The sequence below is a fragment of the Rhincodon typus genome, chromosome 3, assembly GCF_021869965.1.
Source record: "Rhincodon typus isolate 14 chromosome 3, sRhiTyp1.1, whole genome shotgun sequence".
NCBI classification, from domain to species: domain Eukaryota; kingdom Metazoa; phylum Chordata; class Chondrichthyes; order Orectolobiformes; family Rhincodontidae; genus Rhincodon; species Rhincodon typus.
The window spans coordinates 94,991,702-95,019,398 of record NC_063334.1 but is presented as its reverse complement, the minus strand read 5'-3'; the positions used below and the strand labels follow the sequence as shown (position 1 = coordinate 95,019,398).

Here is a 27,697-nt window from a genome sequence, read left to right as displayed (position 1 = left end):
CCTGCTCCTCTGATGCTGCTTGGCCTGCTGTGTTCATCCAGCTCTACACTTTGTTATCTCCTAAACTCATTTATTGGAATAACATTAGTAGCTTTTAGAAGCCTAGTAGAAACAAAGACTGAACTTAAGGCAAGTGCAAGCTATTAGCATTTATTAGTTATAAAGTAAATACAAGAGCACAGAATTGTTTCATTAGTGTGTTCTTTCATCAGGTCTCTATCCATTTGAACTGACATCATCGTTAAGATAAATCCTTACTGCATCCTCAGTGGCTCTTGTTAGACAACTGGTACAGTTAACCCTCTATTCCAAATCCACCTCTTCCCCTGCTATTACCCCAATCTCTCCCAAGTCTTGATTCCTATCTATTACACATCCTACAACTCCCAAAGAAAGCTTGAGTTTTTACAAATGTAACTAATCTCCCTGATCATATATTGAATTATTCAAGAAGAAATTGATGGTGTGTTTATTCCAAACACATTCTCTGAAGGTCTGCATTGTTTTTGTCTATTGTTATTAGTTGTGGAGTCATAGCTTCTTCCTGAGGATTGGGGTGTGCAGTCTATCGAGCTAACAGCTTATTTTTAGTTAAAATCAGGGCACTCCCGTTTATAACAGGAAAGGGAGGGAAATTAGGTTTGCAACCTGTAGCCCTTCAAAAGCTGTTATGGGTTGAAGCTATTCTACAATGGTGCGGGACCTTAGTTGAGCAGGAGCAAATGAGTTGTCATTCTTCTCAGGACTTATTTTTTGAAAATGGTATCCCTTCCTCTCTCTCAGCTTTGGCATTGATTTAAGGCTACCTGGGGGAACTTGTGATGTGGACAAATCCATATGGGGCTGCAGAGGATTGGAAATACGCATTAGCAATTTGTGAGCCATTGTCCAGGATTATGTGTGGAAAAAAAAATTCTCTTTAGAAAGGTTAAAATGGCTTCAGTGAATGTAGCTTTGCACCTTAACCCAATCGGAATAATAATTCACAAGGATGAGAAGGTCTATCCTGTTGAATCTGAGTAGGGCAATTCCACAGCATTTCCACATGCTGGTTATAAAAGTGAACGGCAGAAGCTGCTCTTTCTGCTCCTGTGTGTGGATGGTACAGGGGATGTAGTTGAAGATACGTCCTTTAGAAATCCAAGATATCTGACCACCGTCGTGATTGCTGTGGTCCAGCCTGACACTTGGACATACCAAGATATCACTTACTAACCTTCTGAAGGATGTCCAGCTGGAAAACACGAGGGTCAACCAACTGCTCATCAGAGACTAAGGGTTCAAAGTACGATTGTAGGACAGGGTTACTGGGAATAAAACTCTGGCCAGCCAAAACAGCATATGCGAATCCGCGCACATTCTTGATCCTCTCAAAATTCATGTAATTTTTTTTCCTGATGTTGGCAAATATTGAGAGTAAAAATTTCATCTTTTTGCTTTGGACAGTTGATGGATATTCTTCATAAAGTGTCAGCAGTAGTCTGGTATTTTCGTCAGACATACTCTGTAGCATCAGCTATATTTGAATTCTCTGGGATTAGTACAATATTTTTGCAAACTCTTTCATGTTCAGTAAAGTTACCAGCAGTATATGGTCAGTTTCAGTCTTAAAAGGTAAGCATCAGACCTAATTGGAAAATTTCTCAAGCGCACGTTGCCAGGAGTGTTTCTGTCTCGATCACTACATCTGACAGTTCCATTTGAGTGAGAAGCCTTGAAGATTGCAGACAGGTTTTCTGCTCTCATCACACTGTATTTGGAAGAAGACTGCTCTTCGACCTATGGAAGTCTGCTACAATAGTTGGAAGTTTGGAATCATAGTGTATTCGCACCTCCAAAGTTTTCAGCAACATTTTGATTCAATTGCCTTACTGCATTAGTCCAGCACCACACCTCATCATGCTTCAAACGTTGGCTGAGAGGTTGGTTTGCTTGGACCAAGGGCAAAGGAATTTTTTAACCTGGTTCACCACTTACATGAACTATTGGAGTTCTATAATATTCCTGTTGCTGGGAATTCCGTAATGGCTTTTGTGTTCTACAGGTCTCCAATGATCCCCTTTGCTCGATAATGCCCAACATCCTGAAGATTACAATTGACTAGAAACTGAATTGAACTACCCATATACAAAAAGTGGCCAAAACAGCAGGTCAGAGGCTAGGAATTCTGCAGCAAGTAACTTATCTCCTGTCATCCCAAAGCCTGTTCGCCATCTACAAGGCACAAGTTAGGAGGGTAAGGAATACTCTCCGCTTCCTTAAATGGATGCAGCACAAACAAGAAGCTCAGTACTATTCAGGGCAAAGCAGCCCACTTGATTGATACCCCAATCATTACCTTGTAAGTCACTCCCTCCACCAATGATGCACAATGGGAACAGTGTGTACCATCTACAAGATGCACTGCAGAAACTTACCAAAAGACTACTTCAACAACACTTTCTAAACTTGTGATGTCTATCATCCACAAGAGCAAGGGCAGGAGAACACCAGCACCTGCAAGCTCTCCCCCAAGTCATACACCATCCTGACTTGGAACGATATCGTTGTTCCTTCACCGTCACTGGGTGTAAATCCTGCGAATCCCTTCCCAGCAGCATTGTGGGTCTTCCTATGCCCCAAGACTGCAGCAGTTCAAGAAGGAACTCATCACCTTATTTTTGTTGAGTTGAACTTCTGTTGATCCAAAGATCAAAGTGTCATCCTTGTGACCTATGATGATTTCCATACCTTCACATATGTTTGACATCTTTCAGAAAATTTCTAATGCAAATGTGATTCCAAAATGTAGACGGTTTAAATAATCATGTCCAAAAACTGTTATGAAAGTGGGAAGAAGTTTGGACCCCTTGATTCAACGGATTTTGCTGCTGGTTGGGTCCAGCTTGGTGAAGATTGTGCTGTTTGCAAGTTTAACTAGTCTCTTATCTACAGAAGCCATTTGGTATACTCATTATCATGCCATGTTCATGTGCTTTGCACTAACTAAATTCTAATGGATCCATTCAGTTCAAGAACTGATACCACAAGAGAACACCACATGACCAGTTATATGACTGGAGAAATAACCCCTTGTTAGTATTGCTTGCCATTGTCAATCCAAACCAGGATATTGTCAGATATTGGTGCATTTGGAGAGCTTTAATATTTGAGAATTCTCAAATTGTGCTGTACATTGTGTAATCATCAGCAAATATCCCCATTTCTGACTTTACGATGGAGGTAAAGTAATTGATGAAGCTGTTGAAGATGGCTAGGCCTAGGACACGACACCAAGGAACTGTCTGGGGTTCTTGTGGTGCAGCGATAGTGTCCCTACCTCTGAGCCAGGAGGCCCAGGTTCAAACCTCACCTGCTCCAGAGGTGAGTGACAACATCTCTGAACAGGTTGATTAGGAAATCTTTACCCTGGGGAACTCCTGCAAAGATGCCATGGAGCTGAAATGACTGATCTCCAACAATCACAACCATCTTCCTTTATATCAGGTATGGTTCTAACCAGTGAAAGGTTTTACTGCTGATTAATCCCTACATCTTAGTGATTTTTAAACTTCCAGAAATAATCAGACGTCTTATTAAACCATTATTGAAATCAAAACAAGTTATCTATTCAGGTAAGCATGCAACAAAACATAAAAGATCTTTGTTCATTTGAATTCAATCTATCACAACAACTACCTTTTCTTTAATGAAGCTCCATATTACTCTGGTCATTTCATCTCCATCCATTTCTACAACTGGGTTCTCTGCTTTGATTCGTTTTTTGGCATCTACAAAAAAAGATAAATTTCTATCACTTACAGAAATTTTCAATATTGAAGGAAGGCAAACCTGGGTGCATCTACATCTGCAGTCCAAAGGAGCTTGTATGTGTGTTTAGAGATATTGGTGAAGCAAGGCGAACAGAACAGCGTGTGAATAAATGGCTCACTGTTTTATTTCACAGCTTGACTAATTTGGTTTTGGTCATTCAAAATTTTAAAATTAGCTTGATCATGAGCCACGTTTCCATAAGACCATAAGAAACTGGAACAGGAGTTGACTGTTCAGCTCCTCCAGCCTGCTCTTCTGTTCAATAGGCTCATGTCTGATCCAACATTTCTCATATCTACTTTTCCCGTAACCCTTGATTTCCCAATTGACTAAGAATCTACCTACCTCAGTCTTAAATATAAGCAAGGGCTCTACCCCCATACCTCCCCATGGCAAAGGGTTCCGAGGAATCTCAACCCTCAGAAAAAAATGCCTCTTCATCTCAGTCTTAAATTAGTGCCCGTTTATTCTGAGACTATGCCCTCTGATCCTAGACTCTCCAATGAGGGGAAACATCCTCTCAGCATTTACCCTGTCAAGTCCCTTAACAATCCTCTATGTTTCAATAAGATTGCCTCTCATTCTTTTAAACTCCAGTGAGTAGAGTCCAAACCTGTTTCGCCTTTGCTCATAAGAAAATCCTTCCACAACAGTGAACATCCAGTGAACATTCACTGATCTGCCTCCAATAAAACAATATTTCCTTAAATAAATGTACAAAAAGTGCTCACAGTACTCTAGATGGGGTCTCACCAGTACCTTGAACAGTTGCAGTAAGAATTCCCTACTCTTATACTCCAACCCCCTTGAAATAAGAGCCAACATTCCATTATCCTTTCTGATTACCTGCTGGACCTGTGTGCTAGCTTTCTGTGTTTCATGTACAAATAGCCCCAAGTCCCTTTCTGCAGGCTTTTTTATCCCCCCATTTCCAATCCAATGTTGAAATTCTAACAGAAATTGCCCCACAAGGTTTGTTGAGTAAAGTTAAATCCATAACTTTACAAACAAGCTAACAAATAAGTCACAAGACATTGACATAGGGAGTGAGGAAGTATTGGAGGTTTAGGTGAGCTTAAATCCCCACATATGGATAAGTTGTATCCCAGACTGCAACAGGAGATGAGGGAGGAAATTCATGGTATTCTGACTCAAATGCTAAGCTCCTCTTTGACCACAGGGAGGTGCCAGAGGACTGGAGGACAATTAATGTGGTTCCACTTTCCAAGAAGGGTGATAGAGATGAACCAGGAAATAAGAGACCAATGAGTTTCACATCAGTGGTGAGGAAATTATTGGAGAAAATTCTGAAAGAGGGAATTCCCACTTGGATAACAGGGTTTGTTCAGGGATATTCAACATGACTCTGTCAGAGGGAAGACATGCCTAACAAATTTGATTTTTTTGGGGAAAATGACCCAAGTCTCTAGATGAGAGTGATGCAGTTTGAATTTATGTAGTTTATATGAATGTTAGCAAGACCTTTGACAAGATTCCCCACGGACGACTGACAAAGAAGGTAGAAGCGCATGGGATCCAGGGTAATTTGGCAAGTTGGATCCAAAATTGGCTTAGTGGTAGGAGACAGAGTCTGGCAGCAGAAGGTTATTTATGTGACTAGAGGCCAGTGAATAGTGGCATACCATAAGGACAAGTGCTAGGTCCTATAGTGTTTCTATACATAAACTTTGTAGATGAGAATGTGGGAGAGAAAAGTGAGTTTCTGGATGACACAAAGATTTGCTGGGTGGTTGACAGGGAAGGAGGTCATCTTGGGTTATAAGTCAAAAATCACACAATACTAGGTTATAGTCCAACAAGTTTATTTGAACACACAAGCTTTTGGTGTGTTGCCCCTTCCTCAGGTGTAACACAGGTGCCCCCACATCATGTCTCAGGTTACAGGACGATATGGACAGATTAGTCAGACAGGCAGATCAGTGGCAGATGGAATTTAAACCTGAAAAGTGTCAGGTGATGAACTTTGGAAGAAGTAACAATGTGAGGGTGTACTCAAATGAATGACAGGACATTAGGAAGCTCAGAGGAACAGAAAGGGCTTGGGGTGCTTGTCCACGGACATCTGAAGCTGGCAGGTTAATAGGGTAGATAAGAAGGCATACAGGACACTTGTCTTTATAGATTATAAGAGCAGGCAGGTAATGTTGGAATAGAATTTTGGTTGGGCCACAGCTGGAGTACTGTGTGCAGCTCTGGTCACCACAGTGTAGGAAGGATGGGAGTGCACCAGAGGAGGCATAAGGGAGATTCACAAGGATGTTGCCTGGGATGGAGGACTTTAGCTATGAATAGAGGCTGGATAAGCTTGGGTTGTTTTCTTTTGAGTAGAGAAGATTGAGGAGTGTGGATCCGATGGAGCTGTGTACAACAATGCAGGTCAGTGTGGATAGAAACAGCTGTTCCCTTTAGTCGAAGGGTCAGCAATAAGGGCAGACTTTAAAGGTGAAATGCAGGAGGTTTGGAGGGGATTTGAGGAAAACCTTATTCACCCAGAAGGTGGTGGGAGTCTGAAGTACACAGCCTGGGATGGTAGTTGAGGCGGGAAACGCCACAATCTTAAATAAAAATTGGATGACCACTTGAAATGTCAATAACATGCAAAGCTATGGGCCAGGTGCTGAAAAGTGGGACTAGTGCAGATATAAAGTAGTTTTGTCTAGCATTGTCAATGGGCTGAATGGCCTGTCTGTACTGTATGGCTCCCAACAAAATCCAATCTAATCCAATGATAACGCCACATAAATGGAAATTTTTTTTTTAATCTAAAGGTATTCCATGCCATACTATACATTTTACATTAGAAACATTTATTTCAGTTCTATTCTATTATACATTACAAGTTTAATGGATGTCAACATTTTAATTTAAAAGGTGCTATGAACGCATTTATAAAAAATACCTGTGTAAGTTCATCACATTAAATAATAGCCTCTTAACAGTACAATTTATATCTCCCATCCCTTTATCCTATGCTGCAAATAACCCATTCAAACCAAAAATCTACTTTAGGAAGGAATTAAACTGAATAGTTCAAATCACTTGAAAAACATTGAGTTCAAACTTACTGACTCTATGTTTAATAGTTGAAATTTCTAATGCCCAAAATAAGATTGTCAGCAAGTTTAAAAATGAAAATTTCACAATGATAATGATATTTACACTGATTAATTGTTATTGAATATCTTCATTAAAAGATGCCTTAAAAACACAGCACTTGATTAGATACTGTGTTCCTGGATAGTTGGAGAGAGTTGACAGCTATATTTGGGCAGTCAAAGCAAACAGCGTGAGAATTTCCCAAGATGCAACGTGTGCAGATGCAGTTTGTGGAGGTGCCCAGAAAGCATCAATACATTTGTGAATTGCAAACGTATGACAATGATTGATAGGAAAGGACACCCTAGTCCTTTCACACTGTTACACAAATGCTAGTTTTACGGATTTGAGGATTTATACTTGTATTAATGTTTCACGGTTTTTTGTCATAGCCAGAAAAGAAATGGGCTTAAAAAGACTACGGTTACCTCGCAAGGCCACTGTCATAAATCCTTCAACAATATCTTCAAAACCCATAACCTCTACCACCTAGATGATCAAGGGCAAAAGATGCATGGAAGCACCACCACCAGCAAGTGCCAGCTAAAGCCAAACACTGTTGTATTAAGCAATGGTTCTGAAAGAGTTAATATTGAAGTTGCATTAGCTCCATTCAAGCTGATGGCGTAGCACAGTCACTGTGTGAAGCATCAGGTCGTCTAACATGAGCTTCTGATAGAGACAGATGTGTCATTTCCTATCCCTGATAGTTGTAATTATGGCTAACTAGTTCAATAATTAAACCTTGTTATGTAAGACAAGTGCCTCTTCTTGTTAAGACTCAAGTGGTTTATCCTCTACCAGTGATAATCAAACAGGCCTAATTGAGAAAGGAGATTGATTGCAACAATCTACCACCAACCACAAGTCACCAGTGGTTGGTCCCTCAGAACCTAATACAACAGACTCCGTCCTGCTCTGGAAATGAATGGCCTCTCATTCACTGTAATTGCGTCAAAGACTTGGAACTCCATTCCTAACCTTTCCCTAGCCTTGCAATCATCCTTGGAACATCTGGACAATAAGCACACCTACGTCAGTCTCCTGCTCATCGACTACAGCTCCACCTTCAACACCATTATCCCCTCCAGACTGATCTCTGGCTCCGCCCTCTGCAACTGGAATCTCAGCTTTCTGACCCACAGACCACAATCAGTGAAGATAGACAACTGCACCTCCTCCAAGATAACATTCATCAGCCCTCCAAGGATGCGCTCTTAGCCCCCTACAGTGCTCCTTGTACACCCATGACTGTGTTGCCAAATTCTGAACGAACACCATCTACATATATGCTGATACACCACCACGGTAGGATGGATATCAAACAATGACAAGTTGAAATACAGAAAAGAGATAAGAGTGCTTGGTGATGTACTGCAATGAGAACAATCCTCTCTCTCAATGTCGGCAAAACTAAAGAACTGATTATTGACTTCAGAAAGAACGGAGGAGAACATGCCCCCATCTACATCAACAGAGCTGAGGTTGAGAGGGTGGACAGCGTCAAGTTCCTAGGAGTGATGATAATGGCCAACCTGTCCTGGACTTCCCACATGTATAAACCCAGATCCACGTAGATGCGACGGTCAAGAAGGCACAACAACGCTCCTCTTCTTCCTCAGGTGGCTCAGGAAATTTGGCCTGTCCACAAGGTCCCTCACCAACTACTACAGATGCACCATTGAAAGCATACTGTCCGGGTGCATAACGGCCTGGCATGGCAACTGCTCTGCCCAGGACCATAAGAAACTACAGAAGGTTGTGGGCACAGCACAGAGCAGCACAGAAACCAACTTCCCATGCATATATTCCATTTACACAGCTCGCTGCCGTGGAAAGGCTACCAACATCATCAAAGACCCAACGCACCTTGGTAATGCTCTCCTACAACTTCTTCCATCAGGCAGAAGATACAGAAGCTTGAACACACGCACCAGCAGGTTCAAAAACAGCTTCTTGCCTGCTGTAATTAGGCTGATGAATGGTCTCTCTAACTTCAAATAACGCTGATCTTGCTAATGTTGATGCCTCTGTCTAGGTTTTTTTTTCACCCTATGATCTGTATGTCCTTGATTACTATGATCAGCCTGTACTGCTCATGAACAAAGCTTTTCATTGATTTATTGTCACATGTACCTAAGTACAATCAAGTCAAATCTAATCAGTCCTGTACCTACACCAGGCAGACTGCAGTGGTTCAAGGAAGCAACTCTCAACCATGTTCTCAAGGCCTTGCCTATGTCACTCACATCATATGAACCAAGTAAAAAAATAATTACACTACTATGCTCACAAAAGAGTAATCTGAACTGATAATGCTACTGTCCTTGAATCATAACTGCCTGTCCAAATGAGTGATTTCAGCATGTTTTGGTTTTAATTCAGAATTTCACCATCAATAACATTTCACTTTCTATTGTCATAGTAACTCAAGATGCATAGGAAGTATTTACGCATATTTTGACAATTCCATTAAGGGGCAATAAATCACAAGCAGCTGTTCAATGCTGAAATGCAGCTGTTTGTGAGCTTCTCTACCTCAGCAGTCAGTCTCGATGTGTAATGCTCCATGTAACAAACAACGGGATCCACTGCAAACAAATGGATGTATTTTCATTTTGATCTGGCTGCCCTACGGAATTAGTCGCAGCAAATTAACATGACACAAGGTCTATACTCCAGCCTGCCTTCTTAAAAAAAAAAGTTCTTTTAATAATTTATTTTTTTGGTTATCTAAATTTAATGTGGTTACTGGCTGAACAACTCCTGTCAATTTCATTCATTAGATCTTTAACAGAGTGAGGTAAAGGTGACTTTGATAATCACTAGTCTGGTGCCTGGCAACGGAACAAACTGAGACAGTGTCTGCTGCCAGAGGCCTACAGCGTCAACGGGATCAACCTCTACAGCAGAAAATAAATCAGATAACTATACCTGCAGAGAATAGCCAACATTGAATCCTCAGATAAACATTTTTCTGATGAAGGGTCTAGGCTCGAAACGTCAGCCTTTCTGCTCCTATGATGCTGCTTGGCCTGCTGTGTTCATCCAGCTCTGCACCTTGTTGCCTCAGATAAACAGCCCGTATCGTAATATGTGGGAGGAAAGGAACGAGACAGAAATACAACAGACAGGAAGGAGAGATGGCATGAAAAGGGGAAAGAGAAAACAGAAATTAAAAAGAACAGAATAACAAAACTCTACAGAGACTTGGAAGGTAAATGAAAAATAGGATAGAAGGAACAATGAATTCAAGAAAAATATAAGAAAAAAATTAGATGGGTGAGAAAGGGAACAGAGAAGTCTCAAGGAGTATAATTTTAAAAAAAAGGTGGAAAGGGTGAAATAAAGGGGGAAAAGAAATACAATTCAGACTTCACGTAAATAGTTGGGGATAGGGTATGAGAAATCATATCGATGGGCCGCATCCAAAACCACAATAGTGTTCTCCTGCTATGTGAGGGGGGTCATGGTCGTGGTACTGTGTAGTGTGCCCACTCCCAGCCAGTCCCAACAGCCTGTCACGACTAAGGCCCAATTAGCGACTGATTGTAAAGACTACCTGCAAATACATTCAGGAAGGCAGCAGTTCAGGCAGCGACAGAGTGGATACTCACCAAGGAACAGCTGTCATTGTGTGGGTTAAAGGGCTTTCTGCAATGCGCTTCAGGGAGACAGAGAAGCTACATCGAGAGGTTAGCAAACAGAGGAGCTACCATCATGTTTGCCAATCTCAACCTTTCCAATATATTCAACACCAACGTTGACTGTTTATCCAGATATCATTCAAATCAGTACTGACTGAAAAATGGCAATACCAGCAGCTAACTTGAGTAAGGACAGAGGCAGGACCAACAGCCCCATGCTTTGACAATGACTCCCTGCATACCCTCCTCCAACGTGTGATTGAACATCAGGAGGCTGTCCTCCCATGTGATGGGTAAAGGAGGCATCTCCACAGACCAAGAAAAACTGGATGGAAGTCATTAATTATAAGATCTTCCTTAAGATTTTGCTTCAATGCTGTAAAACAGTGAACAACCTTCACCATTCTGCAAGGGTGAGTGAGAATCCAAACTCTCGATATGGACATGCACCTACGGTAGGATCCACATGTATTGTGAGTGGGGGTTTCAACCAGGAATATGGACCGGTGAGGTTCTGCACTATAAGAATGCAAACACAAAGAGCCTCGATAACCCTGCCTGGCTGTCAGAGCATGGGTGTGAGAGTGGGAAAGGCTAGGTGGCACAGGAATATGAAAGCCCATGGGAACCACTGAGTCAAATTGAACACTCAAGTTAGTACATAAGCACTTCCTCTATTCATTTTTGATTTGTTATTCGAAACATAATTGCTGTTTAGTGACATATATAGAAAATGTAATAAAAACTAACAAGTAGATTAGGCAGCATGTTGGCTCAGTGGTTAGCACCAGGGACCGGGGTTCAATTCCAGCCTCGGGGAACTGTCTGCGTGGAGTCTCCCCATTTGAATGGATTTCCTCCGGGTGCTCCAGTTTCCCGACACAGTCCAAAGATGTGCAGGTTAGGTGGATTGGCCATGCTAAATTGCCCATTGTGCAATGGTTGGGTGGGTAATCCATGGGAAATGCAAAGTGGGTCGGTCTGGGTGGTATACTCTTCAGAGGGTCGGGATTCAATGAGCTGAACAGCCTCCTTCCACACTGTAGGGATTTTATGATTCTAATTTGAGCTTTCCTCAGAAAGTATCTTATAAGTTTGACAAACGTCCTAAAGAGCTGGCTAGCTAAGAAACCAGTGACCTGACGGCTGGCAGTAATTTGAGTGATGCCTATGCACCCTGCCTTCAGGGTAGGTCTTTCTCCTTGACCAGCTTGGCACACAGTAATCTTCAGAATCTTCAGGCACTTCAGCCTCAATATGTCCTGCAAGAGGCTGGCAACAAGATGCTGCTACTCTTGGCCAGCACCCCTTTTCTCCCTTCTCTTCTTTCTTTCCTATTCACTTGAGGAGGTTCCACCAGAGTGCACGAGTCCCAACGCCCCAGCTTCCTCTGACCCTGTGTCAGCACACCCTGTATGGGTCCTTCTACGGCTGAAGAGCCTTCAGAGGATTCCTCTTCAGAAATGTGCCATACATTTTCCAATAACAGTTCCTTCTCCTCACACGCAGCTTCAAAAGCAGCCCCAACTCTTCAGGCAGACCTCCTCAATAGTCTTTATATCCTGCCTGTGTGCTTTAGAACCAACCCTACTGTGCAACTCTTAAGTCAATGCCAAAATGCATGGGGATCAAGACAGGGGGAAGTTAAATAACTTGCAAGACTTAATTAACCTTTACTGGAAAGTGGGTGGGTTTTTGAAGTTGACCCCTGTATGATTAATACACAGTTGCACTTAAGCATCAACCAGACCCAACCCTGTCATGATAGTTTATCAGCAGCATTAGATTCTGCCCCATGATGTGATACGGTTCTGATGTTGCATGTGTGGGGTATTGAAACTATGAATGTTTCCTCCTGTGAATGTCTTCCCATGATGGTGCCTTCAGCGTTCCCTTTTGGTAGAATAACTTACAGTGGAATGTAGGTACTCAAACCATTAAAATTCTGAAAGTTCACATTAAATGGATTGGTGACACTTTCTGACAGTGCAGCATTTTAGGAAGGAGACTTACCTATCTCTCAAACATATTAGACAGCCTCACTTGGAAGAAAACTCAACAAAGTCCATGTCACAGATGAGTAGCTGACAGGAATTCCAGCATCTATCGCTGCTGCAGTGTTCTGGTGTCATGATGTTTCTACTATGTGGAGAACACTAAGATTGTTACAGTGTAGTTTCTATGTAATAAATTTGAAGGTACCAATTGAAATCTGTCACTACATTAAATCAATGACAATTCAAACACCTTCAACTTGGAATGTTTCAACCTTGGACACTTTCAGAGGAATTTTAAGAACTTATGAAAGTAAGCCAGTCTGCCCCTCAAGCCTGCTTCACCATTTGATATGATCATGTCTGATTCAACACTCCAGTGCCCTTTATACCATTAAGAATCAAACATTTATCAACCTCTACTTCAAACATACTCGAAGATTGAACTTCCATATTCTTCTGGAGTAGAGAATTCCAAAAGATTCACAACTCTGAGTGAGAAATACTTCTCTGCATATTGGTCCTAAACAACATGCCCTTTATTTTAAATTGCTCCCTCTTGTTCTAGTCTACCCAACCAAAGAAAACATCTTACCTGCATTTACCCTCCCTATTCCATTTAAGTATTTTGTTAGTTTCAATGAGATCACCTCTCATTCTTCAAAACGCTAGAGAATACAGACTCAGTTTGCCTAATATCTCTTTCTACAACAATCCTGCCATCCCAAGAACAAGCCTTCACTACACTCCCTCTATGGCAATAATATCCTTCCTGAGGTTAGGAGATCAAAACTAGACGCACTACTCCAGATGAAGTCTAACCAAGCTTCTATACAATTGAAGCATTGTATATACTGCTTCTGTATTCAAATGCTCTCAGAATAAAGGCTACTTTTTCATTCATCTTCCTTGCAGGATCTGTATGTATGCCATGCGACTTACTGACAAAGATACCTAGGTCTCTTGGTATTTCTACACTCTCCCAAGTTCTAAAATGAAATACAGAAACTAGGAGATGTAGATTATTCAACCCTTTGAGCCTGCTTGACAATCCAATATGATCATGGCTGATCCTCTATCCCAATGCCATATTCCTGCTTTCTCTCTCCACCCTTTAATATTTTAAAATCTTGAAATTTATCAATCTCTTTCTTGAATATACTCTTTGACCTGGCCCCCACATCCTTCTATTATGACCTTCTGAGTGAAGAAACATTTCCTCCTCTCATCCCTAAATGGTGTACCCAATTTCTTGAGACTGTTTGCTCTGATTCTAGACTCCCCAGCTAAGGAAAACATCCTCCCTGCATCTGGTCTGTCCAGCCCTGTTAGAATTTTACACATTTCAATCAGATCCTCTCTCATCCATCTAAACTCTAGTGAATACAGGCCAGTGGAACCTATCTCTCATACGATAGTCCTGCCATCTCTAATATCAGCCTAGTGAACCACTACTGCACTCCCTCTATTGCACGTATAGACATTCCTAGAAAGGGAAACCAAATCTCACATGTGGTCTCACCAAGGACCTGTACAACTGCAGTAAGACATCCCTACTTCTGAACTAAATCCTCTTGCAATGAAGGCCAATATAAATATTTTCTAATCAATCTGCTCATACATGTTATTATACACCTGTGGAGCAGGGAACTTGAACCCAAGCCCTCCAGACATTACCATTGCTATCAACATACTGTTTGCCGTGCTAATTGTTTTTTGCACCTACCCGCCTACTTTCACTGACTGATGTACAAGGACATTCAGATTTGTTTGCATACCCACACTTCTCAATAGATCAGCATTGAAATTTCCAGTTTCCAGATTGGAAAGTAGCAAATATGGGGGACAAATTCTTTACAAAGAGAGAAGGTTGTGTGTGGAATGAATTTCCAGAGGAAGTGGTGAATAAGGGTTTAACGTTTAAACAAAATTTGGGGGGGTACGTACATGCATTAAAAAACAAATGTTTGGAGGGATATGGGCCAAGCACCGGCAAGTGGGACTAGTTTAGTTTGGGATTACGGTCAGCATATTCTGGTTGGACCGAAGGGTCTATTTTTGTGCTCTATAACTCTATGACTCAATATAACCCCCAACCAAGAGGGGCGGGAGTAGGAAACTACACCAGAAAAGGTATCATTTCAGAAATACTCTACACATCAGTTCCTCTCACCAAAGTGGATAATCTCACATTTTTCCACATTATATTCCATCTGCCATGTTTTTTTCCCACTAACTAAGCCTGTCTAAATCCTCCTGATGCTGCTTTACATATCCCTCAGAACATGTTTTGCTGTTTTGAAATACATTTCGTCCCCACATCCAAATCATTGATGGAAATTGTGAGCTGGGACCCAGATGATTTGTGCAATACCCGACTCGTCACAGCCTGAAAGGCCCTGTCAATTCCTACTCTCTGTTTTCTGCTCATTAGCAAATCATTAATCCATGACAGTACATTACCTCTGATTCCATATGCTTAAATTTTGCAGACCAACCTCCTACGTCTTACATTCTTACATTTCCTACGCATATTTTCATGGTACCAAAAACTAATTACTATATTTTGTGAAAACTTCTCTCTACCCTTAATAACAAAATAAACTGGATACAGTGTACAGCAGACTCATTGTCAATACTGTGCAGTAAACAAACAACAATTTTTTTATGCAGTATTTTAGAAATATGAAGTTCCTTAGTAAAATAGGTTAAAACGAGTACAACACATTTTCTAATCAATAGCAGCATTTATTTAATGTAGGAAAATCTGTTGTTCACCAATGGTTGTTCACCATTGGCAGTGACACCCCCCACCCCCAAATATCCATGTAAACAGTTATCATTCTGCTGACTCTGTAGTGATAGTAGATATCATTTCTGCTTTTGACAGGGCAGATTAATTTACCATTGTCTGCTTTCAATGGGTATACCATATATAACAGCAAACAAATATTCACATCAACATTCATTTTCTTCGCAGGAAAATGCTTCATAAAACTTAGTAGCATTCAGTTTTAACACTTTTTTCCAGTGATGTGGATGGGCCACATTTGTTGCTTAGTCTGACGCTCTGGGGGATCTTATCCCTGGAGCACTGCAGTCCTTGTGCTGTTAGTGCTTTAAGTTGTAGATTTTCATCCAATTGCAATGGAAGAGCAGTGGTGTGTGTCTAAATCAGGATGATGGGTGTCATGGAGGTGACAGTACACTATTGCTGCTGTCATCTTTCCTGGTGATAAAGTTTGCACTGGAAGGGACTGTTGAAGGGAGGTGGGCAAGTTACTATGGTACATGTTGAAGGAAAATACATTCTGCAGCTACCAATACAAAGGTAGCAAAATTTCGTGCACAACATGGATTTTTTTATTCATTTGTGGATGTAACCTTCGCTGGCTGGGTCTGTAGTTACTGTCTATCCCTATTCACCGTGGAGAAGATAGTGGCGACTTGCATTCCCAAACATCAACAGTCTATTCAGTATAGGTACAAAAAATTAAAATATTCTGATCTGGGTGCTGCTGAGCATCTTTAAAGGTCAGTAACCCAATCACATCAATTTAAGATAATTAGAAAAAATCTGGGGTGGGGGAGGCTGGGGGGCAGGGCAAATTTATATTTTATTTAAACAGTTTTGTACTGTCTGAAAGCATGGTGCAATGAGATCTACCAGTTATATCACTAGGACAGATCTTGATAACCAAGCTTACTTAGCAGATGTGTAGATATACATCAAGGCCTTCGTTAATCATAGACCTTGGAACATGCCAAGCTCAGCATCCCCTGTCTGGTAAATGTATGCTAATGCAGACAATGTAGTGGGGACCAATCTTAGTCATATCCAGGGTGCTGAGGTTGGCATATATAGCAATTGCTTGAAATATGTTTACATGGATTCTTGAAATTATTAGTGCAGACAGAGCATCCTTTGAAGTCTTCTGTGACAAACCTGACCCATTAAGTAAAATACTTTGCTGTTTTTCCTAAACAAACATGTCAGTGGCAGGGCTGTTCGTGCTTCTCATTTGACAAAATCACCTTATCAGTATTTCTTTCAATTACAAAAGCTGGCTTCAGTCACTTCCAGGAGATCACATTCTGCTGAAGTTTTGGCTCTTTCTTCACCCACATTGGCAGTGTAGGGGAGAATGTTATACATCACACCGACTTCCTTTCTCTTCAGGTACTAGTACGAACATTTTCAAGGACAGGTTTGCTACAATTTCCATTTACATCCACTTGAATATTTATATAGTGTCTCATTTTATGCAAGGCAATGGTATTTTGGTGTTGTCTCTCAATTAATAATTCAGAGGCCCACAGTCCCACTATGGCAGATGGTGGCATTTGAATTTTTTAAAAATCTGGAATTAAACATCTAATAATAACCATGAAACCATTGTTAATTGTCATTAAAACCAATCAAATTCACTAATGTCCTTCAAGGAAGAAAATCTGCCCTACAAGCAGGACAGACGTGCAGGAATGGCGGCATCAGTAAATGACAAGGAGGAAGTTACCCTAGGAGTCTTCAACATTGACTCCAGACCCCTAGAAGTCTCATGGTATCAAGTCAAAATTGGTAACAAAACTTAATGCTAATTGCCACACACTCAGGTGGTGAATCAGTAGTTCTCAATGTTGAACATCACTGAGGAAAGCACTAAAGGTGGAAAGGGCACAGAAAGTATTCTGGGTAGAAGACTTCAATATCAATCACCAAGAGTGGCTCGACAACACCAATACTGATCAAAGACAACAAGGTGCAGGGCTGGATGAACACAGCAGGCCAAGCAGCATCATAGGAGCAGGCAGGCTGACGTTTCGGGCCTAGACCCTTCATCAGAAATGGGGGAGGGGAAGGGGGTTCTGAAATAAATAGGGAGAGAGTGGGAGGCGGATAGAAGATGGATAGAGGAGAGGATAGGTGGAGAGGAAACAAACAGGTCGAAGAGGCGGGGATGGAGCCAGTAAAGGTGACTGTAGGTGGGGAGTTAGGGAGGGGATAGGTCAGTCTGGTCAAGTCCTACAAACATATCTGCTAGACTGTGTGTGCAGCAGGTGGTGAGGGAACTAACAAGAAGGAAAATACATACTTGATCTCATCTTCACCAATCTGCCTGCCTGCCACTGTCTGTGACAATATTGGTAAGAGTGACAACTGCACAATCCTTGAGGAGGCAACATCCCACCTGCACATTCAGGAAACCATTGTGTTATGGTGAACTATTACCATGCTAAATGGGATAGATTTTGAAGATATCTAATAACTCAAGATCAGGCATCCATGAGGCACTGTGGACCATCAGCAGCAGCTGAATTGAACTCAAAACACAATCTGCAATCTCATGACCCAGCATATTCACCACTCTATCACCACAACCAAGCCCTAGGTTCAATGGAGAGTACAGAAGGGCATTCCAGGAGCAGCACTAGACATGCCTAAAAATGAGGTGTCAACCTGGTGAAGCTCCCAAACAGGACTTCTTGTGTGCCAAACAGCATAAGCAGCAAGTGATGGTCAGACACAAGTGATTCCACAACCAACAGTTCTAAACTCTGCAGTTCTGCTCCATCCAGTTATGAGTGGGGGCGGACAATTAAACAACTCACTGAGGAGGAGGATGAGGACGAGGCTCCACTAGCACCCCCATCAATGACGAGGGAGCCCAGCGCATCAGTGCAAAAGATAAGGCTGAAGCATTTGTAATAATTTTCAGTGAGAATGATTTATCTCAGCCTCACCATATTTTCCTCGGGATGTCTCGACATCAGAGATGCCAGTCAATAAGATGATAAAACATGGAATCGGAAGCATACCATTCAGCCTATTGAGCTTGCTCTGCCATTGAATGAGATCAGGGCTGATCTGATAACCCTTGCTGACTAAAAACCTGTGTAGCTCAGTCTTGAGTGTTCTTAACAATCCAGCTTCAATGGCCCTCTGTGATAAAGAAATCCACTGATTCACAACACTCTGAGAAAAGAAGTTTCTCTTGATCCCTGTCTTAATGTGCACCTCCTTATTCTAAGATTATACCCTCTGGCCCTAGACTCTCCCACACAGGAAACCGTTTCCACATTTACCTTGTCAGAAATGAGGATGCCTCTCATTCTTCTATATGACAATGGCAGTAGATCTTTCTTCAGATAAGGGCCCAAAACTATTCACAGTATTCCAGCTGCGGTCTGACGAGTCACTTGTATATTTTTATCAAAACCTACCTACTTTTATATTTCATTGCCAATGAAATTTAGGCTAAATATTCCATTTGACTTTCCTATTACCAACTGAACTTGGATGCTAGGACTCCTAAATCCCTCTGTTCTGTAGCTTTCTGCAGTCTTTCTTCATTTAAATAATATTCAGCACGACTCTTCTTCCTGTCAAAGTGCACAACATCACATATCCCCACTTTCACCACATAGTCTTCATCCAATTCAACTCACTCCACATAATATCATAAAACAATTGGAGGCACTGGCTACTGCAACGGCTATTGGCTGAGATAATTTCCAACAATAGACTTGTGCTCCAGAACATGCCGTATCCCGAGCCAAGCTGTTCCAGTAAGCCATAACACTGACATATACCTGATCTACCTGGAAGTTTTCCGGATATGTCCTGTACATAACCTGAGCAATTAGCACCACATCAGTATACTCTTGATTATCAGTTAAGAGATGGAAGATCGGGGAGGTATTGACTCTGTGGTATTATCGCTGGACTGAGACCCAGGTAATGTTCTAGGAAATCTGCCACGGCAGATAGTGGAATTTGAATTCAATTTTAAAAAGTCTGGAATTAAGAGTCTAATGATGACCATGAATCCATTCTCCATTGTCGGAAAAAACAATTTGGTTCACTCTTGTCCTTTAGAAGGGATTCTGCCATCCTGGTCTAGCCTGCATGTGACTCCAGATCTATAGCGATGTGGTTAACTCTTAACTGCCCTCTGGGCAATTAGGGATAGGCAATAAATACTAGCCAAACCAGCAACGCCCTCATTCCATGAACAAATAAAAAACAACTGTGCAAGTAGTGGTATCAAGCAGCATTCGCTTAGCAAAAACCTGCTCACTAATGCTCAACTTGGGCTCTACCAATCAAGGAGATAACAACTGGATAGATAAAGAGGAAGCAGTGGATGTCATATATTTAGATTACTGGACAGTATTTGATAAGTTACCACACGTGCAGCTACATAATAAGACAATGGTGTTTGAGGTAGTATATTAGCTTGGATAGAGGACTGGCTAACTAATAGAAGATTAAAAAGTTGAGATAAGGAGGGCATTTTCAGAATAGAAATCTGTATTTAGTGGAGTACCACAGAGCTCAGTGCTGCAGCCATAATTATTTACAATATGTTAATGACTTGGAAAAAGAGAGTGAATGTATTATAGTCATGTTTGCAGATGACACAAAAATAGGTTGGAAGACAAGTAGTGAGGATGACACAAAGAGTTTGAAGGGGGATATAAACAGGTTAAGTGAGTGGGCATAAGTTTGGCAGGTGGAATATTATGTGGGACAATGTTAGGCTTTGCACTTTGATAGGAAGAATAGACGAGATGAATTGAGAAAGACCACATAAAACTGTAATACAGAGGGATTCCAGAGTGCTTGCGCATAAATCACAAAATAGCTAGCATACAAGTTCAGCAGGTAATAGGAAAGGCAAATGGAATGTTGGCCTTTGTTTCAAAGAAAAACGAATAAAAATATAGTGAAGTCTTGGTAAAACAATACAAGGCACTAAGTCTATATCTGGAAAACTGTGAACAGTTTAGTCCCTTTATCTATAGAAAGGTATACTAGCACTAGAGGCAATCCAGAGAAAATTCACTTGGTTGATCCCAGATATGGAAGGATTTTCTTTTAAGGAGACAATTAGAAGGTTGGGCCTGTAGTCAATGGAGTTTAGAAAAAATGGGAGGTAACCTTATTGAAACATACAAGATTCTTAGGGGACTTAACAGTGTAGAGAGGTTGGACTTGACAGGATAGAGATGCTGAGAGGCTGTTTCATCTTATGCAAGAATCTACAGCATAATCTGAGAATGACAGGCCATCCATTTAAGACAGTGGCGGAGAGGAATTTCTTCTCTCAGAGGGTAATGAATCTGTGGAATTCATTACTGCAGAGAGCTGTGGAAGCATTAAGTTTATTCAAGACTGAGTTGGATTTTTATCCACAAGGAAATCAAGAATTATGGGGAAAAGGCAGGAAAGTGGAGTTCATTTCACTGAACGGCAGGGCAGACTCAAAGGAATGAATGACTGACTTCTGCTCCTATGTCTTACCACATAATCAAGGATGGGTAGTAAATGCTTGCACAGCCAGTAAAGCACACAACCCATGAAAGAATAATAAGAATGCAATTTTTTTTCTAAAGTAAAATGTCATTAGGTTAGATAAGACTAGAAGTATGCACAACAGCCAGAGTCGGCCAGACTGCACATGGACATTATAATTTAGAATCCAACTCAAACTGGCAATCTTAGACACACTACAGAATCAGATTTTATGCACATAGTCATAGATAACTACAAAAATGCGGAGGCAGAAAATCAGATTTGGCATAACTTTACATACCTATTATACCCCATTTGCTGCAGAATTTGCAAGAGCGTTATTGAGAAATAATATGTGCTAATATCTTCCATGTCGGTTTCTTGCCGTGACGCACATTTCTCAAATCATATTGCTAAATACTTTAATAACTATGTTAAAACGCACACTGAGATATTTTTCAACACCTGAATTCTCTCTGAAAATGTCATTCTTGCCCATTTATTTTATTCATTAAGCAGGTGTGGCCATCGCTGGCCAGACAAGCATTTATTGCCAATTCAAAATTGCCCTTGAGAAGATGATGGTGAGCTACCTTCTTGAAATAGTACAGTTTGATGTAATTACACCCACAATGCTGTTAAGGATTGAGTTCCAGTAAGTTTGAGCCAGTGACACTGATGGAACAACAATATATTTCCATTCAGGATGGTGAGTGGCTGGAGGGGAACTTGCAGGTGTTGTGTTCTCCTGTATCAGCTACCTTTGCTTTTCTAGACAGTAGAAGTCACATGTTTGGAAGGTGCTGTCTAAGGTGCCTTGATGAATTTCTGTAGTGCGTCTTAGAGATGATACACACTACTGTTCTTTATGTCTCTAATTGCCTTCTCACTCACATTCAACTCCCTTGTTTTAGGTCCTTTGCATTTGTCTAAGTATCAGAAAAAAATTGACTTCATTATTCTCAATAACCCCATGTTTTCTTGGAAGCATGAGGTGTTATGCTGTCCATGGGTATCAAGGATGCTGGAGGCTGGTTAACATGTTGGTAATGGACCTGAAGGTAAATCCAGTGAAGGAAGGGATTTGCGCTTCTGTTTTCCATTTGTAGTGGTGATTATCTTTAGTGTTTGCCCAACAATTTACTTTGTGGATTCATGTATTAGCAATTCTTTCCTGTGGATCATTTATGATTTTTCAACCTTTGCTTTCTTTACAATGTTATTTTTTCATAGCTCATTGAGTTAATCTCCCCTAGCAACCATCACACTTCACAAGAGTCCATTTGCTAGCCATTTAACCTATTAACTCTACTGACCTCAAAGTGAGAAGTTAACACCTTTACTTACAGGCCTCCCTCCATGTTAGGTCAGCCCCATTAAGGGTAACTGAACTTGGAGCTGCCAGTTAGAAGGAAGTTCTCCCCTCTCTCTCCTGATGGTTGTTGGACAATTCCTGGATTATCTGTTGTTGGCAAAATGTCACAATGAATAAGAAACCAGGGTATCACAGAGTAGCAGTCGTCCTGACCACCTGTCGGATAGTTATCAGATGCCCTAGGGGGTCCTTACAGTATTTTCCATGCAACATGTAATTATCTGCCTGTCAGCAAGAGTATTGAGGTCTGCAAGGGCTCCTAGTGAATCAAAGAGCAGTCAGTTGGCTCCTTATTCCCAGCAGCAGCATTCACAATGGTAGCCACTGCTGGAACTGTAAACAAGCACAAGCAGTAATGATGGACGAGGCCCCAGATCCAGATGACGTTGGGCTCATTGAACACAGTCAGGCAAATCCTGTAAAGGGAGTGAGGTAAGTGTTTCCAAAGGAGGGGATGGTGGTGGTGGGGCGGATGGGTTGCTTTTTCAGCCTTAAGAACCTAAATCTAGAGGGCACACCTCCAAGTCACAAGGAAGTGTTGGGCAATATAAGGTGGCCTCCAGATTTAGTAGAGGTGATATCCTTCAAGAACAAAATACCAACCAAACGGGAAGCCCTTAAATAGTTGTTAATTGGCCAATGAAGAGCATTAGTTGCCCCCAGTGGGGGACAGCTATCCACTACTTTCTCTGCTCCTGGTAAAATACTAGAGATGGCAGCCCACTCATGTTTTTGTGATCCACCTCCAACTCCCAAAGTGGCCCCAAAGCTCCTGAAAGATCCCGACCATACAATGATTACAGAATAGAATGAGGCCATTATATCCATGCTAGCTCTCTACAAAAGCAACTCAACTACTTCCATTGTCCTGTAGCCCTGTAAAGGTTTTCCCACTAGTTAATTATCAAATTCTCCTCTAAAAAGGTCTTAATTGAGTGGGCCTCCAAAAATTTCTCAGGCAATGTATTTCAGATCCTGACTACCTACTGCATCAAACAGGATTTCCTCAATCCTTCATTGCTTGTTTTCCCCAGATTCTTCCCATTTGCTGTGTCCAAACCCTTTATGATTTTGGGAATGCAAATGTAAAAGCATGGGTACACCCAGCACCTTTAAGTCCCCTCCTGACCATACACTATCCTAACTCGGAACAACATCGCGATTCATTCATTGTTACAGGATTAAAATACTAGAACTCACTTCCTAGCAGCGCTGTGAGTGTGTCTGCACTAGATGGCTACCTGAACCCACCACCACCTTCTCAAGGCGATTAGGATCGGCAACAAGTGCTGGTCTTGTTGGTCCACAATTCATGAAAGAATTTTTTTAAAAAATTCATGCTGAAGCCATGCCAGTGTTTTGTCATTCTTCCCAGCTTTGTACTCTAACACTGATTGACAAAACCCGTGATCTGAAGAATTTTATTAACCACTTTCTCAAAATACCCTTCCACCCTCAATGATTTGTGCACATATACGCACAGGTCCCTCTGCCGTTGCATTCCCCTTCAGAATGGTACATTCTGTTTTATATTGCCTACCATATTCTTCCTACCAAATTGAGTCACTTGGCACATTTCTGATTAAATTTTATCTGCCACTTGTCATTCCCATTCCACCAGCCTGTCCAAGTCCTCTTAAGATCTGTCACCTTTCTCCTCACAGTTTAGTAAAGTCTGAAATTGTGTCCTGTACACCGAAATCTGGCTCGTTAATATATATATTAAAAAAAGCAGGAGTCCTAACACTGACCAGAGGGAACCTCAATATACACTTTCCTCTAGTCCAGAAACTGTCCTCCACTATTCTACGTTAAGAAATAGCTAAGGGATAAAGGCACTGGTAGGAACAGCCCTCTAATTTCTTTCCAACCATGCGACCTGCAAGGACCATGTGTGACAGTGACTTCGGAACTGGAAGCAATGCACCACAATTCATGGAGATTTGGAGTGGCTGGATACCTTATAGGGAACATTGGTTTATAGGTTCCCTAATAGTAGCTGTTCTGTAGAAGAGAAAATAAATCAGAGATAGTATGGGCATATAAAAAAAGGCAGTGTATTAATCATGGGTGATTTCAATCTACATGCAGAGTGAAAAAAATCAGCTTGGCAGAACCACAAGGAAGAATTCATGGAGCATATCTGGGAGTTTCCTAGAAAAATATGTTGTGGATCTAACCAGAGATCAAGCTACTTTGGATGTGGTGATGTTTAATGTGGCAGTTCTAATATAATGATCTCAGAGTAAAGATCCCTGATAAAACAGTGATCATAACATGGTAGAATTTAGCGTTCAGTTTGAGGGAGAAACTTGGGTTGGAAACAACTGTGCAAACTTAAATAAGGGGAGTTAAATGAGGGCAGAGCTGACTGGAGTGGGCTGGGAAAGGAATTTAGACGGATGAAGAAAGTTTAAGAAAATAATTCATGGCTCACATTAAACATATATCCAAGCGAGAAAGAAGAATTTTAGGAAGGAGATAAGCCAAACATGGTTAAGTGAAGTTAAGGATAGCATCAGATTGAAAGAAAAACACCCAATGTAGGGAATACTAGTGGTAAGACAGAGGGCTAGGAGAGATTTTAAAACTAACAAATAACAAAAAAGACTTTGAGGATATATTTGAAAGTAATATCATAACAGACAGCTAGAGTTTCTCTAAATATTTAAAAATTGAGAGAGAGAGAAAACATAGTGAGATTGGGCCCTTGCTCAATAAGGCAGTGGAAATAATAATGGGGAACCAGGAAATGGCAGAGGAATTGAATAAATATTTTGCATAAGTCTTCACAGTAGTAGACACTAATAGAATTCTAAGATTACTAAATATTCAAGGGGGAAGACAGGAAATAAATATAATAACTGTCACAAGAGAAAAAGTACAGACACGGGGAGAATGTGCCAACTCCACACAGACAGTTGCCCAAGGCTGGAACCGAATCCAGTTCCCTGGCATGGTGAGGCAGCAGTGCTATCCACTGATCCATCATGCCACCCATACAGGTTGGGTCTATTCACATTAGAGTTTAGAAGAACAAAAGACAATCTTATTGAAGCATACAAATTTCTTATGGACTTGACATAGTAGGTGGGGAAAACTGTTTCCCCTCTGGGAAAGTCTAGGAAAAGACAGCACAATCTCAGAAGTAAGGGATTGTCCATTTAAGACAGAGATGAGGAAGAATTTCTTCACTCAGAGTGTAGCAAATCTGTGGAATTCTTCACCCCAGACTGTCAAGGGTGGGTCATTAAGTATATTCAAGGCTGAGAAAGACAGATTTTAATCAGTAAGGGAATCAAGCGTAATGGGGACAGGGCAGGAGCGTGGAATTGAGGGTTATCAATCAGCCATGATCTAATTGAATGGCATAGCAGACTTGATGGGCTGAATGGCCTACACTGCTCCGACATTTTATGGTCTTTTGGGATAAATAGCTGACACTCAAGAATCACCCGATTGGTCAACGAAAAGCTTTTTGTCCCCAGGTTTCAACAGATGTTTAAAGATGCAGTGAAAGGCTGGACTTTCAAAGCAGCAGAAAGATAAAATTTGGTTTCTGAAGATTGTGAAAGCTTCAGGAATGCATTCGCCCAAAGCTAACAACCTCATTCACTGCGTACAAAAGACCCAGTGGCCAAACTGTGTATTTCACAGCAGAAGTTTACATCACGGAATGATGTTAGAAATATAGATATAGGAACTTTGGAATAGCAAATAAAACTGGCACTGAAAAATGATGACAAGATGCAAAGTGCGAATTAGTTATGGTTGAAATAATAGATTCTGGATATTTTACAATCAAATAGGTTTAACTCAGGTGAACCATTACTGTAAGTTGCTAACGCCGGATTCGTTTATCCTCGGGTCTTTGTCCACTGCTAACATTATGACATGATTCCTGGAAAACATCTTTTTTGAACTCAGTGATCTGGTTGGTACTCAGTGACTTACCGTGGAATTGGCAAAAAGGAAGGTTTAGCACAACAGTGTCCCAGAACCGGTGCAAAACTTATATAGCTTTCAAACTGGCCGCGAAACGAAATGAGCTGTGCCAGTAAAAACCTCAAGGCAGCCTGTATGTGCAAGCAGTCACGTCGCACACTGGGTAACAAATACAGGACGAAAGTTTCTGATATCATTCAGTGTTTTTTTTTGAAAAGTCAGAAGATTATGATTAAGGCTGACTCACAGTCTCTTCGCTGGAGAGTACAGACGGTAAGGTTTCTCCCCCAGGAGCCACTCCGAAGCGTGGCAGGCACAATCTTGAAGAAACTCGCCATCTCTCTATGTGTGTGTGAACAGAGGCTGCGATGTGGGAGCAGGAAGCATCCCCAATACGCGGGCTGCGTGGAGGCGGCCCATAACGTGCTCTGATTGCAGCTGAAGGGAGTTTTGTGAGTGAGAGCGGGAGAATCACCATCATTCTCATTCACCCAAACATCAGCATCTTCCTCAAATCAGAAACAGTATCCGGGGGGCATTGCCCGATCGATTATTACCAAAATCAGATAATGCGGGGGCTGGCGAGGTTTGAAATCTAAAAATTGAAATGAATGGGGACTTGCGAGACGCAGGAAAGGAAATTGACTTCTTCACAATGACTGCCTCATTCGATTCCATTTTATGCCCGAATTGCTTTTATTGAAAGACATTTTATATAAACGGAGACAATGTTTCAAACAATGCAAACAGAAAATGCTGGAGAAATCCAGCAGGTCTGGCAGCATCTGTGGAAAGAATGAATAGTTAATGTTTCGAGTCTGATCTGACTCCTTGCGGCTGTTTCAAGGGTCACATCGGACTCGAAATATTTAACTGCGTTTTTATCTCCACACATGCTGCTGAGTTTCTCCAGTGTGTTGTTATTTCTTTTAATTTCGGATTCCAGTATCTGCAAAACTTTGTTTGTATTTGAATATTTCAAGCAAAGGGAGGACGTTTCCCAGGAATACTTCCAAATATTTCTGCTGGAAATGCTAAGCTCCATGTTACAGGGAGTCCTAAAGCCACACCATGATTCCAAGAGAATGTCCTCAGACACAGGAAGTAGTCGGTTCAAGAGAATGCCTGACAACAAGGTGCAGGGCTGGATGAACACAGCAGGCCAAGCAGCATCATAGGAGCAGAGAGGCTGACGTTTCGGGCCTAGACCCTTCATCAGAAAAGGGGGAGGGGAAGGGGGTTTTGAAATAAATAGGGAGAGAGTGGGAGGCGGATAGAAGAGGGATAGAGGAGAGGATAGGTGGAGAGGAAACAAACAGGTCGAAGAGGCGGGGATGGGGCCAGGAAAGGTGAGTGTAGGTAGGGAGTTAGGAAGGGGATAGGTCAGTCCAGGGAGGACGGACAGGTCAAGGGGGCGGGATGAGGTTGGTCGGTAGGAGATGGAGGTGCGGCTTGAGGTGGGAGGAGGGGATAGGTGGGAGGAAGAACAGGTTAGGGAGGCAGGGACGAG

At 41.5% G+C, this 27,697-nt stretch overlaps 1 protein-coding gene across 4 annotated transcripts in view; it reads right to left on the bottom strand.

Annotated features, from left to right (window-relative positions):
* LOC109919843 (isocitrate dehydrogenase [NADP], mitochondrial-like) overlaps nucleotides 1-26,585 on the bottom strand; it is a 74,765-nt gene extending 48,180 nt beyond the window's left edge. Inside the window, exons 1-3 of one of the 4 annotated variants that reach the window (XM_048594998.1) lie at nucleotides 26,197-26,367; nucleotides 22,215-22,329; nucleotides 3,679-3,770 (exon numbers count right to left, since the gene is read on the bottom strand). In XM_048594998.1, coding sequence (XP_048450955.1) covers nucleotides 3,679-3,729 — 51 coding nt within the window. In that variant the 5' untranslated portion in view covers nucleotides 3,730-3,770; nucleotides 22,215-22,329; nucleotides 26,197-26,367. Of the gene's footprint in view, nucleotides 1-3,678; nucleotides 3,771-22,214; nucleotides 22,330-26,196; nucleotides 26,368-26,434 lie in introns of those variants that run through there. The other 3 variants (XM_048594996.1, XM_048594997.1, XM_048594999.1) reach the window with 3 other exon arrangements.
* Between the last annotated feature and the right edge of the window lie 1,112 nt (nucleotides 26,586-27,697).